At 34.6% G+C, this 13,374-nt stretch overlaps 1 protein-coding gene across 1 annotated transcript in view; it reads right to left on the bottom strand.

Moving 5' to 3' along the window:
• C2CD5 (C2 calcium dependent domain containing 5) overlaps positions 1-13,374 on the bottom strand; it is a gene marked incomplete at its 5' end in the record, with an annotated part of 56,814 nt that overhangs the window by 37,458 nt on the left and 5,982 nt on the right. Inside the window, 5 exon segments of the mRNA XM_029085306.1 lie at positions 2,486-2,551; positions 4,370-4,478; positions 9,694-9,726; positions 10,685-10,770; positions 13,230-13,374. The exon segment at positions 13,230-13,374 is cut by the window's right edge and continues 45 nt beyond it. Coding sequence (XP_028941139.1) covers positions 2,486-2,551; positions 4,370-4,478; positions 9,694-9,726; positions 10,685-10,770; positions 13,230-13,374 — 439 coding nt within the window.

Raw genomic sequence — 13,374 nt, 5'->3', positions numbered from 1 at the left:
CCATTATCAAAGAAAAGAAACATCCTTTTCTGCTTAAACTTGAGAAAAATCTTCTTTACAGTGAGGGTGACAGAGCCCTGGGACAGGCTGCCCAGGGAGGGTGTGGAGTCTCCTTCTCTGGAGACATTCAAAACCCACCTGGACACCTTCCTGTGTGATCTCATTTAGGTTCCTGCTCCGGCAGGGGGATTGGACTGGATGATCTTTCGAGGTCCCTTCCAATCCCTGACATTCTGTGATTCTGTAAACAGGTTACTACCAAGTTTAAATGAAGCCTGAACATTTTCAAAAAGGAAAATAATTTTAGCCTACTTATGGTTGTGATTACATTCTTGCTAACGTGAATGTAATGTAAAGATGTAGTATAGTTTTCCTTAAGCTTTATAAATCCCTGCTCTCCTTAAGGCCAAGTATGAGCCAGCAAGGACAGAGCTGGCAATAAAGCTCTACAAGATGGAGATGAATAGAAATCATCTCCTTTGGTTTCTCAAAGATAACTGTGTAGTGTATTTGTGATTCCAGTCTAAGACAAAGTTAACTTGTATGTAATCTGTGACTCTGCTATCCATTACACATCGTATGTAACGACTGACCTCCTCTCTTCCTCCGTTCTTCTTCATTCAGCAACACACCTAGCGCTGCAGAAGGAACATACTTCCAGGAGTATGAGCATAATCTGCTTAGTCTCTAACCAGTAGGATTAATCAAGATTGTTCCTACAGAGCTGCTGACATGTGTCAAGGCAACAGAAATGCAGACAGTTCTCAGTAAGGTATTCACTCTACAATTACTGCTCGGTTTAGACCTCTCTACTCCAGAATTTTTGGGCACCAACTACCTCCGGGTATAAAATGCATATATATGTATGTTTGTATGTGTGTGTGTGTGTGTATATATATATATATATATATGTATGACTTCTTTTTTTTCTGTTATGTCTAAAAAACCTAGGCTACTATTTTGTATATTCTGACAAGAAATGAATGAATTACTTCCCCTTAGAAAGAAATGAATTAATGACTTCCCCTTAGCTCCCTAGTCTTACGTTTCTGGATCACTTTCTAGCCTAGCTCAGCATATGTTTAATGTCTGCATATAACTCATTCAAATTATTCTAATAAAATTCTTCCATGGTAACATCCTACTAAACACTATCTCAGAGAACAACAATTAATTCAAACTTTTCAAGGTAACATACAAAATGAAAATTTTTGACACGTTTTTAATACCTTGGATCAGACTATGCTATACCAGGAATAAATCTGAGAATTTCATAATAGTATTTTCATACCGAAAGTAAAATTAATTTTGAAATATTATCACTCTAGAACAAGCAAATAAAACCAACAAAACCAGAAAATGTCATAATTACAATATTACAGGACACTTACTGTAGCAAGGAACAAGGATACAAAAATGAGCCAGTACAGGCACTACCTATTACTGAACTACTTGTAAAATGAAAAAAAAGCATATAGATAATTTAAACTGAAGTTTAGAGTATGACATAGAGTTGCACTGCAACAATGAAATACCAAGAAGGCAAGCTTCTTTCCAGGGGAAACAAATCCCCAGAGGGCAGCTTTATACCTTCTTACTGTGCCAGCTACATTTTCAGAGGAAAAGGTGGGTGGGGGAGAAGTCTTTATTTCTCCCCCTAACAGGTCAGTAATCTGTGTAGCTTTTATGCAGACTGCATCACCAACTCATCTTTTCTCTCTGCAGTTGTGTCAGGAAGTTACACACTTTGAGCCCTAAAACTGGATAAAAAAATAAAACATTGGGGCTTTTTTCAATTTAGGTGTTAAAGTGATTAAAAAATTCAAATAATTGTGTTCTAAGTCCTGCAAGTCCTGATGGCATTTTACAATACAAGTTGTATGAACCAACAAATCCTGCACTACATACTACACTTTTCTTTGTCTATTTTCCATTCTCTCTCACAATTTTTGTATCTATTATTTAGGACAAACACATTCATCAATTTCCTGAAATTAACAGAAGTACAGCCATTGTTGAAGAAAGTGCAAGCTCATGCAAAACAAAACAAAACCAGCAGCCCCAACCCCAAAATGAAATCAACCAACAACAAAAAAACCCCAAAACAAACAAACAAAAAAAACAACTTAAAAAAATTAACTAACACTTGACATGATCCCAGCTGTATAAATAACAATCCATTCTTTTTTCCCTAAATTACTTGCTTCATGGACACTGAGCTGAAAGCTACTACAAAATAATCATCTGAACATTCAGCTTTCCAGATTGATTATTATTCTTAGCAATACTATTTTATACTAAAACAATGTTTGGCAATTTTAAAGAAAGCCTTTAACAACATTAAAACACGACATTTAGGCATTTGATGATTAAACAGATTTAAATTTGAAGCATTAACCTAAATATCCTACAGCGTTTCTAAGAACTTCACTGAGCTGCCATAATTTCTGTCAGCATATGTAGTACTGAATGACTAGTAAAATACCTGAATTGAAACTATTCCAGTCTAGCAGTTTGTATGATCTTGTGTTACCCATAATTCCGACAAAGGCTGAGTTCAAAACAGCAAATTAGTAGATCAGTTATAGGAGCAGAATAGTGAAAAAAAAAACTACCAACAAGAACACAATTGACAACACCACTCCACAGGAACTGGAAAGACACAGACAGCAGAGTTAATAAAGAGGCTGAAATAGAAAGGGAAAAAAGGAGCATGCTACAGCAATCTAGCATTAGGCGTGATCAAAGTGTACAGTATATAGCAATTATTGATAAGTTCTCAATCCACCCCTTCAAATGTTCTTTCCTCTGCTACATTTTCCTGTGTATTCATCTGCCAGTTTGTTCCCTTTATACACTTATTTGACTCAAATGCTTAGAATGATCATCACTGTATCAGAATTTTTCTTTCCTACTTCTTTACTTGCCCTCCCACAGCCACTTGCCTTCATTCCCCTTTGTTCTCACTGGTTTGCAATATACTGAGTTTAAAGTACCATGCATCTTGCATTCACTTGTCAGGAGTAATCTGCAAGTCCCACAAAAACACTGTGTTTTTGCCACATAGTTGTGCAAACATGCATCTAGATCTTCTCTTATTTCTCATATCGCTTTCAGTCAACTGGTAAAATAAAGGAGTGTATAATATTAATTAATTTTTAATTAATTAATATTTAACATTAATATTTAAAACTTCTAAGCAATTTTTTTTTCCATTTTGTCTTAATATAAATTTATCACACAGTAGATTTTGCACATAGGTGACCTGTATCAAAATCTGTTGAAAATACAGAAGCCTAAGACAACTGTGTGGAAAAGAAAGGGAAGACATTTGCCATTTCTCTTAATCCTCTCTCCACTGTGTAAATAAATCTTAAAAATAGGAAAAAAAAAGAACAATACTGTGCACTCATATGCTTTTAAAAATCCCTTGAAGTAGAGGGGTTTAATTCCAATTAAGTCTCAGATTTTTATTTCATGTTGTCAGTTTACTGAATCTTTAGATCAGCAACAATCCACCTGCTTGCAGAATTACTTGCCTTGGACCACAGGAAGAAGAAAGAAAAGGATAAAAGTCTTTTTTTAAACTGCTACTAAAGATGCATTTGCACAAAATTCATTTTATTACTCCTGACTAGTGCATGCAAAGCCACTACAGGTGCTATTTTTTACTCTCCTCTGTCTGCATTTTTAAGTGCACTGTTAACTCCAACTTTTTACAGAGTATTCCTTGGCTCATCTCAGTGAATTTAACAACAAAGTCTTCAGAGTCAAATGTCACAATTCTGATGTCAGAACTAGGACATGCAAAATACACATGCTCCAGTACTGGTGCTCCAAGCTAAATGCTAAATAAAAATCTTAAAGTACTGTTCAGTATATGTTTTTAAGAACAGAAACAAAGCTGTAAAGGTTTTATCAAAAGACGTTAAAAATATGTATTGGGCTAAATTGTAGTCATTAGTCCTTAAGGATTTCAAGGAGCTGTAAATTAGAAAACATTCATAGTTAAGATCAAGCATTTAATCTGATTTTTGTTTGAATGGAAAACTTGCATCAAGTTTTAATATTAAAAAGTGGCAAAAATATAATTAAGCCCTCAGGAATTCAAGGACAGCTTTTAGTGCAAAGTTACTGGATTCAAAGTACTTTATTATTTAATTAACTTGCTGCAAAGTTTCTCGCAAAAAACATACCCTCTGAATGACTATCAGTATTCAAGACTAAATGATTGTCTGAAAAATATTGGTTTTCATATAGATTGTTAGAATCTATGTGTATCTATTCAAGTTCTGAAGTTGTAAAGATTAGACAGACAAGATCATTACGACTGGACTCGGGCAAGGAAGTTGTTCTTGTGTTAACATACCAGGATTGTGAATGCGATCCAGGAGCTTCACGGACCGTGCACTGACAACACCACCAACGTGGACAAGAAAGCCCGGTGGAAAGCTCGTCAACGTGAAAAATGGAAATTCCTGTTATGATTAAAAAAAAAAACAAAGATCAATTGGCTGCTTACCCACCACTGCTGATTGCCAATAAACATGCAGTGAATTGATTACTTCCCTGAAATACAAGCAAAGCAGTTACAATAGGCCAAACGTCCTTCAGGCTTACTAAGCACTACGTAACCATACGTCTTCATATCCCCATAGTATAATAAAAGCAGACATATTATTATACAATGTAAGAATACTTTTCCCCCATAGAGTTGTATCTCAGCACAATATTAATAAATAATCAAAACTTCACCCAGTTGTGTTAACAAAGCCACTCTTGGTCCACTTTTAGGATGGCAGCTAAGCAATGTAATTCTATTTCCATTAGCTGATACAAAATGAAGGAACATTTTTCTCACTTTTTTAGGTCTTATTGTTAGAAATAACTGCAGTTTCATCCTGAAGCACAGGGTAAAGCAAACTGTAGTCTCACAAGAATAATTAATGCCTTATTAGAGGAAAACTTACATAAAAAATATTAATGGACTGCACTGCTAGTTTTGTAAGCTCTAAATAACCCTCCCTGGAAGTGTTCAAGGCCAGGTTGGATGAGGCTTTGAGCAACCTGGTCTAGTGGAAGGTGTCCCTGCTGATGGCAGGAGGGTTGGAACTGGATGATCTTTAAGGTCCCTTCCAACCCAAACCATTCAGTGATTCTATGATAATAAGTAAATATACATCTTCTAGAACAAAGCATAAGTCTTTGAAATACAACTGTAAGCTCTTAAACTAAGAAAATTCACTTCCAATTAATTCATATAAATTAGTTTTTACCAATTCATAATCAAAATAAGTTTCAGAAGCTACTCGAAAATGGGGTTCATACAACAGGCAAGTGGTAAGAGTAACTTGTCATGACACATGTGATGAAGTGAAACAGTTCTATTCAAAAGTAGTGAGTCCAAAACTGGAAGATTTTATTTTCTACAGACCCATTCTAAGGAATGTCCAAGATATATGTGATAGCACACTTATGGGGGAAAGGCAACAGATTTATGTTCAGCGATTCTAAATGCATAGAGGCAAAAAAGTAAAATATCATGCAATCATGGTTTGTAGTTATGATGATTGGTTAAAAGGAAAAAATAAACATCAATTTTATATGAGAGAAAGTACACTATAGATTCCTTTCTCACATACTTAAAGCACTTGCAACAGTACAGTTCAACTGAGCTTCTACCTAAACAGTGTACATGCTGCAGATCAAGTGAGCATCATGGTCCTTCCAGCAATACATGGCATGAAAAGTCCTCTTAAACTAAAGCCCAACGTAGATTTAAAAATTAACACTTCAGAATTCTTACCACTCTTGTTACTAGGACTCTTACAACTTTTAAAAGGTCCTACAGACTTCAAGATTCCTGGATTTTTGTTTTGCTTCCATTTTCAAAATTAAGAGGCAAACTTTGAAATCAGCAACCATAGTATCAATAAACAGAAGGAAAAAACCAAAACAAAATAAAAAACACACCCCCTAAAAACCCCACCACAGCCTGCAGTTGTGCCTTATGGTACAATTAAAAACCAGGAAGATTTCACCATAGGACTCTGCAAACCTGCTTGATTAATCTCTCTTCAGGAGCACCGATGGATCTCTAGAGAAGGCTATAGAAAAGGTTACCTCAGCAGTTTCTAACAGGTCACAAAGTGCTTTGCAGGTTATCAGAACAGCCAGAAAGCTCTGACCACACCACAGTCTGAACTCCTTTTCTGTATGTCTTTCATGCCAGAAAATGGAAGAAATGCAGCACACCAACACTTTGTTAGAACCCTCTTTCACTGTGGCTCTGTAATATCAGTGACTCACAAGTATAATGATAATATTTGTGCCTGGATAATTCCATTCTGCATAACTTACATTGCTCTGTCCCTTGAATATAGTTATCCCACATTAATGACATGAAAAATAATTAGCTTTCCCAGTACTATAGAAATCAATTTGAAAGTCTACTGAATATGCCACCTATATGAAATTCCATTAAGTCTATACTACATTTATATTTTACACATACATATATATACTCACACTTACACTGTGCTAAAACAGTATGTAGTGAACAAAGTGAACAATGCTCTAAAGCAAACCCAATGCTTTTTAATCTATATGAAGATTCAGAAATTACTTTCAGCTTTTGTTCATTTTCATAAGGCTGTGCACTGCAAGTAATTTTAACATGTTCAGATTTCCAGTTTACCCAATTCCCTATGCTACAAACCAGGTAAAAAAAAATCTTTTAACTAATAACCCAGTTCTATCTTGAGCAACATATTGATACTTGCAAGGCTATTATGACACATGCTAAAATTAGACCTAGGTCCTATCAGTTAATTTCAGCCACAGGCAAACGTGGGTTAGTGACTCACTGAACCATTCTGATGTGCCCTTATTCCATTACCAATGTCTCATTCATTCTGACGCAGACAGGATTCCATCACTTCATATGATGAAGTTTTCCCCCCTCCCCTTCCTTTTTTTCTTTTTTAAGCTCACTTAAGAGATTTTGGGGTTTTTATTATTATATTACTCAAATCACAGAATCATAGAATGGTTTGGATTGGAAGGGACTTTAAAGATCATCCAGTTTCAACCCCCCTGCCATCAGCAGGGACATCTTCCACAAGTTCCAGCCTCCATTACATGTGGTAATCTGTAATACTTCAAAATAATAAAGCTATATTTATTGCATGGAAAACAGATTCCACAAGAACCAGATGCAGAGTTTCCATATTACAAATCTCTCCTACTACTGCAATTTGCAAAGGACCACCTTTACATCAAGGTAATGCAAGCACAGAGCATTCCCATGTATGAGAAGAACAATGATCTTAAAGTTTCCGAGTTACAACTAAAGATGGTCAGTTATTTTACAAATACCAATTCACTACAGCATTTCACAGTCCTTGACTGCACAGAGGCTGAAAGAACTGTCACTGGTTTAATCCTTCTAACTACACAGAGATTTCACAGTTGGCATTTTGGGAAAGTCTGGGAAGGTTACAATAAAATCCTCATAAAAATTTAATACAACAGTTAAAAATGTTTGTGTATACACATATCACATAGTGATAAAACAAAGGGGAAATGGATTTAAACTGGAAGAGGGGAGGTTTAGATTAGATATTGGGAAGAAATTATTTGCTGTGAAGCGGGTGAGACACTGGCCCAGGCTGCCCAGAGAAGCTGTGGCTGCTCCTCCCTGGAAGTGTTCAAGGCCAGGTTGGATGAGGCTTTGAGCAACCTGGTCTAGTGGAAGGTGTCCCTGCTGCTGGCAGGGGGGTTGGGACTGGATGGTCCCTTCTAACCCAGACCATTCTGTGATTCTATGATGTGCATACATGTATTGCTAGCACTCTTAACTAAATTTCAAACAAAGACATACAAAATAAAGAAAAAGCACATGGAACAAGGCTGCACACACATATCATTTGGCCTTGGTGCCAGCTGAAGCAGTTCTCACATTCCCTTCCAGCATTCACTCATTGCTATCACCGTACTGCTCCCTCAGATAACGCTCAGACATGTTCATAGAGCTTTTCGGGCTGAACCAGATTAAGGAACTGGTCCACATTAAAATCCTGTTTAATTTCCTGGTTGAATTATTTTTATTCTAAGCACATTTACTGTACTATCTCACAACATGGTCAATTTTCTAGTTTTTCTTCAACTGAACTGAGGGGACGGGCTGGACAGTAACAAGAAGTCACTGGTAAGTGAAGTTGTTGAAGTCAGCATTCCAGCCCAAGGAATCACAGAGAACTGCACTCCAACACAACAGCTGACTAGCAGTGCTCTTCAGAGATTAAGACCAACAGATCTCCAACTTGTTGAGGCAGAGATAGAGCTCTCAAGCGCTTGCAGAATGTAAATGTGGAGGAATAAAACAGCATTTGTCCAAGTTGAGGTCAACAGAGATATAAAATATCATCATGAGCAACATTTGGCTATTTCTACAAAAACATAGGCTAATTTTTAATGAGTAAAGTATACTCTAATTTTCCCACTGATGGAAATACAGCATATATATTTATAGATAAAAATATACACAAAGATAGCTGTGCTATAGTTGCACTTGCTATCAACAGGCATCCTGTGAATTGCTAAAAATATATTAATGTACAACTTAACATGTATGTGAGTTTTCCACAGCTGGTGTATTTTCCCAAAAGAAACTGAGTAATATCACCCCTCCAATAAAATTTGGTTTGGTTTGCAATTAGGGTTATGTAAGTAACACATTAAAACCAAATTTTATTGAAAAAGAAAGCTGTGGAGACATCCAGTTAAATGAACTGGTTTTAATATGCCTTTGCATTACCATATACCCAAATAAACTGAACTCAGGCTCAAAAGAACTTTCTATATATCTAATACATGTGGAAATATATTAATTGAATTTATTGTTGTTTTCCCAAATAAGTGCTACCCTAACTAATCCTGACAAGTAATTAAGAGTGCACTATGAATTGTGCAATATTAAAACAAACAAAGTAACTTACAAGCAGTATTCATACTAGTTAAGTAACTCAACCTTAAGGTAACCATAAGAGGCAACCACAGCAAAACCACATCCAATATGAAACTTTTAGAAAGACAGTATGAACATATTTTTTGTATCAATTAACACTCCTCATGCTTTGCTACATCATCATCAATAACAGACTCAACACATTCCATCCCATTTTACAGTATTTTTTTTTTCCACTAGACAATATACAGGCCTTATTAAAAAAATGTGCAAATAATTCAATCTCTAAAAATACATTGTGTTCTTAATTTATATATGTAATTGTTTTTAAAAAGCTTCCTAAGGGAATAAATCAGCCATGAACTGTCTGAAATGCTACTGAAAACAAAGATAAACAGAGAAAAAAAACTCTTCTTAAAGCATTTTTTTTTCAAACTAAAACATTAAAAGAAAAAGCCATGGATTTGTATTTAAAAATAAATTAAAATTTTAACTGAAATGTATCAACAAGCAAAATACTATGCAAAAATATGCCAATCTGATAAATCCTCTTAAAAATAACAGAATAGATACTTTTAAATCCTGCATAAACAAGATTACAAAGAAATTTGCAAAACCTCGGGAAAAAGAAAATCAAAGTATTTCAAATAACTGTTTAGAAGTCTTCAATACAAGAAAAAAAAAAAGGGCTACAAAAAAGAGTCACACAATGTTTTGGAACATACCCGCCTTCTACAGAACCTATGAGGCGATCCTCCCTTAAGCAACGGATAACACAAAAAAATGAGAAGAGAATCATCCACTTAACTCAAAATAGCAACTATTCATTTACATTTCACAGACAGAGCTGATTTTGTTTTCAACAAACGTGTATGGTTCTGTGTAAAGAGTTCAGGTAGTCAGAAACTGTAATTAAACTAGGATTTATTTCTGAAGAGGAAAACATTCACATTTCTTTCTTCAAGACACATCACTAATAACATTTTGACAAGAGCAGTACACAAGCTATAAAAAAACCAAATTGCAAGGACTCATTCCAAAATTTATACAAAGAATTAAAACCAGTATTTTTATTATACAGTCTATTCAGCCTAATAACAGAGAACATTTTTAGTCCTACAAAGGCTCTTCAAAAAGCTGTAAATCTGTAAGGTCCTTTTATTGCTTGGGAAGTGGTTTAGGTTTGTTTAAGTTACCATTTTTCAAGGCTACCTGCACATCATTTCACACAGTACTACAAAGGCTAAAATATGCACCAAATCTATTTCTCAAAACTGAGAAAACAAGTTTTTTGCAATTATAGATGTGATTCTCACCTTGTTTAAAGCTATTCCAATGTTTCTGAATTTGGCTTCTGTAAAAACTTCACTAAATACATGATGATGGTAAAGTATTAAACTTATAAGCATCAGTAACTTACAGAGAATAAATAGCAGTAATTTTCACTGTAATTGTTTCTTATAACACCAACATTAATTGCTTGAGTGCCGTGCACATCACAGTTATTTGCTCTATTTTCTTAATGCTTTAGTAAGATATTAAAATTTAAATAATTTGTGTATAAAAGGGCTATTAAACAGTCAACATTTGCAGTAAGTTTTCAGACCTAAAAATTACACATCTTTTTAAACAGAAAACATTTAACTCGCTACAAGCTAAGTTTTCACTTTAGTAGGTCAGAAATATATATATATATATATATATAAAATGCCTTACCCTTTGTTCCAGAGCTGACTGAGTCTGTTGTCTTAAAAGAGTTTTAAAAGGCCCCCCTTCTTTTCCAGCACTCCCACTGCCCATTCCTGAAGAGTATCAGTACAAATGACATTCAAAGAAACATATATTATAATTTGTAATTAAACTTTGATTTAAAAAATACATAAAACAGTCACTGAAAGCAGTAAAATTATCCCCATAATTTTAATTAAAAAACAAAAAAGAAAAAGCTGAGCATCACAGTTTTATTTGTGTCTGGGGGGGAGATGCTTTGGGGTTTGGTTTTCACATAACTAGCAGTGGCTTTTTAGCATTTGGTCAAAATTCCCCTCATCTAGGATCTTTTTCTGCTGTCAACCTGAATCAAAAAAGAACTTAAAATCCAAAGATTTAAAGATCTGGGCTGGCAATTCTTTCCTACAACATATAACGACTTATTTTTATTTTTTCTTGTTACTATTGGGAGTTTTGCCTATGATTTCAAAACAAAGCTACTCTCTCTGTTTTTCACATAAAGTTTCTACATCATCAGATTTTCAGCCCTTATCAAAAAAGGGCTGCAAAGTCACCATTAATTCCACACTGTTGAACGATGCCTCTCTGACAGATTACTCTATAGTCAAGCATCTCTCTCTTTTTACTATCACTATCAGATTAAAAAAAAAAGTTTAAAAAATCTGGCTTTGTGAGAGTTTCAGAGTAACTACACCACCTTTCCTAACTACTGGGAGGAGACTGGACACATCATTACAGCAGTAGCTATATAATGCATGACTGGGACCAAAAAGAAAATTGCAAAGGCAGTGCATATCCTTTGACTTGAAATATAAACTCTGAAAAAAAAAAAAAAATTTACCAATTATTTTTATTTTCTTTAGTATCTATGCAATGAAATATTCACTCATCTGATTCATCCCAATAAGCTAAGGACTACTGCTCAGCATTTAAAACTGCCACACTTATTCAATCACTACATTTGCACACACATAACCTGCAGATTATCTGTAAATGAAAATAAGAAATAAACTCCAATTTTGCATAATATGGGTAATTCTCTCTTTCCTTCTTTCATATATTTTACTCCCATCATTAACTTCCAATACAGAAGCTTTTCTGAAGAGATGGAAAGTTTATCAGATATGCAAGTATCTCTGGTATTGAATTATCTGCTATCAAGGAACTGTACTCTTAACTGAGCGTGTCGAGGTGCAGGTTATATGTATGACAGTAAGTTATTTGCTCTATGGTTAGAAATCACAAAAGTAAAAAAAATAAACACATACCAAAATTGTGTTTTTCCTAAAGTAAACACAATGCTGGTGAATCAGATTTTCTTGGTAATATTTCATGCCTAAGAACAAACTATCATTGGTATTTCTTGTATCTAAAACTATCGATGCTAACTTGACGGAATAAAAATAAAAACACCTAAACTGTGTAGGAAAGCACAAGATAAAGAACAAAAATAAAGTGTCAGGAGCAGGATGAAATACAGACACCACAGTGCAAACAGTTATGAATGAAGCAAAGATTTTCTTTTACAGAATTCATAACTAACTTAACAATTCCTTGCTAGTTTCCTTTTTCTTCTGATCAAGCATCTAAGAACCATGAATGAGATTGTACATATATAAAGTGCAGTTATTTGTTATAACCAGACTGAGAGACCTGGAAATCATACTGGACTTAATAATGTACATTAACTCATTCCTAACATTTCCAAAAATTACTAGGCTATGATTACAATATAATTATATATTAAAATACTATAATTTTTAACAAATATTTTTAGCTGTTCTTGGATAAGGAAACAAAAAATATTAGTATCTGTATAGTCCCATCAAACAAGATTAAATTGCTTTAACTATTTGGCATTGATTCTAAATGTCATTGTCAGGGACTATACAATATTGAATACAGACAAACATAGTATAAATACTGGACATGAAACAAACTCAAAAAAATACACAAACTAATCAAAATAGTTTCTACAGAAAAAAAAGCAGTAATATCAACTATTTAATTTAAATCTATGAAAATAATGCATGTGGAAAATAATGCAATGGAAAAGGAGGCGGTACAAATAAAAAATTTGTACAGGCTTTGTTTAAAAGATTAATTTAAAGAGGAGAGTTGCTAGCCATCTGATAGCTGTTATTTCAATAAATTATGAATGAATTAACGAGCAAGTGCTTGTTCCACACAAAATACAGGAACAGCAAAATGAAGGGAATGAGGGGGATTAAAAAAAAAAAAAAGTAAATTTTTTTTAGTCTGATTATCAAAGGAAATTTTGCAAGTGAAAAGGAGAAAGTTCTATACCACAAACTACTTATGTTTCAAATCCTGTAAGAAGTTCTGAAGCTGTTTCAAGCTCCTGGGGCAGAGTTGAGATGTGGTGTGAATAGTCATGTAGCCAGCAGTTTTCAGAGGCTAACTGAACAAAACCAGAGGCTTCTAGAAGGCTGTGTGTTAAATGCCCCCATATCAAATAACAACATTTTCTTAAAAGTTTGCTTAAAAGGCCATAATAGATTGATCCTACCAGAAGCAGCCAGAAGCAGCTCTTCAGTGAAAGAAACACTTTTCCTCAGAACAACTGGGCTGACATGGCTAGAGTGTAGAGGGTTAAGGCTAGACCCCGAGAGGAGGAGACAGGACTTTTTAAGATGTGGGGAATCACAAGAGAG

Source organism: Antrostomus carolinensis, unplaced genomic scaffold (genome assembly GCF_000700745.2).
Source record: "Antrostomus carolinensis isolate BGI_N321 unplaced genomic scaffold, ASM70074v2 scaffold9826, whole genome shotgun sequence".
NCBI lineage: Eukaryota > Metazoa > Chordata > Aves > Caprimulgiformes > Caprimulgidae > Antrostomus > Antrostomus carolinensis.
This window is presented reverse-complemented; position numbering and strand designations above follow the sequence as displayed.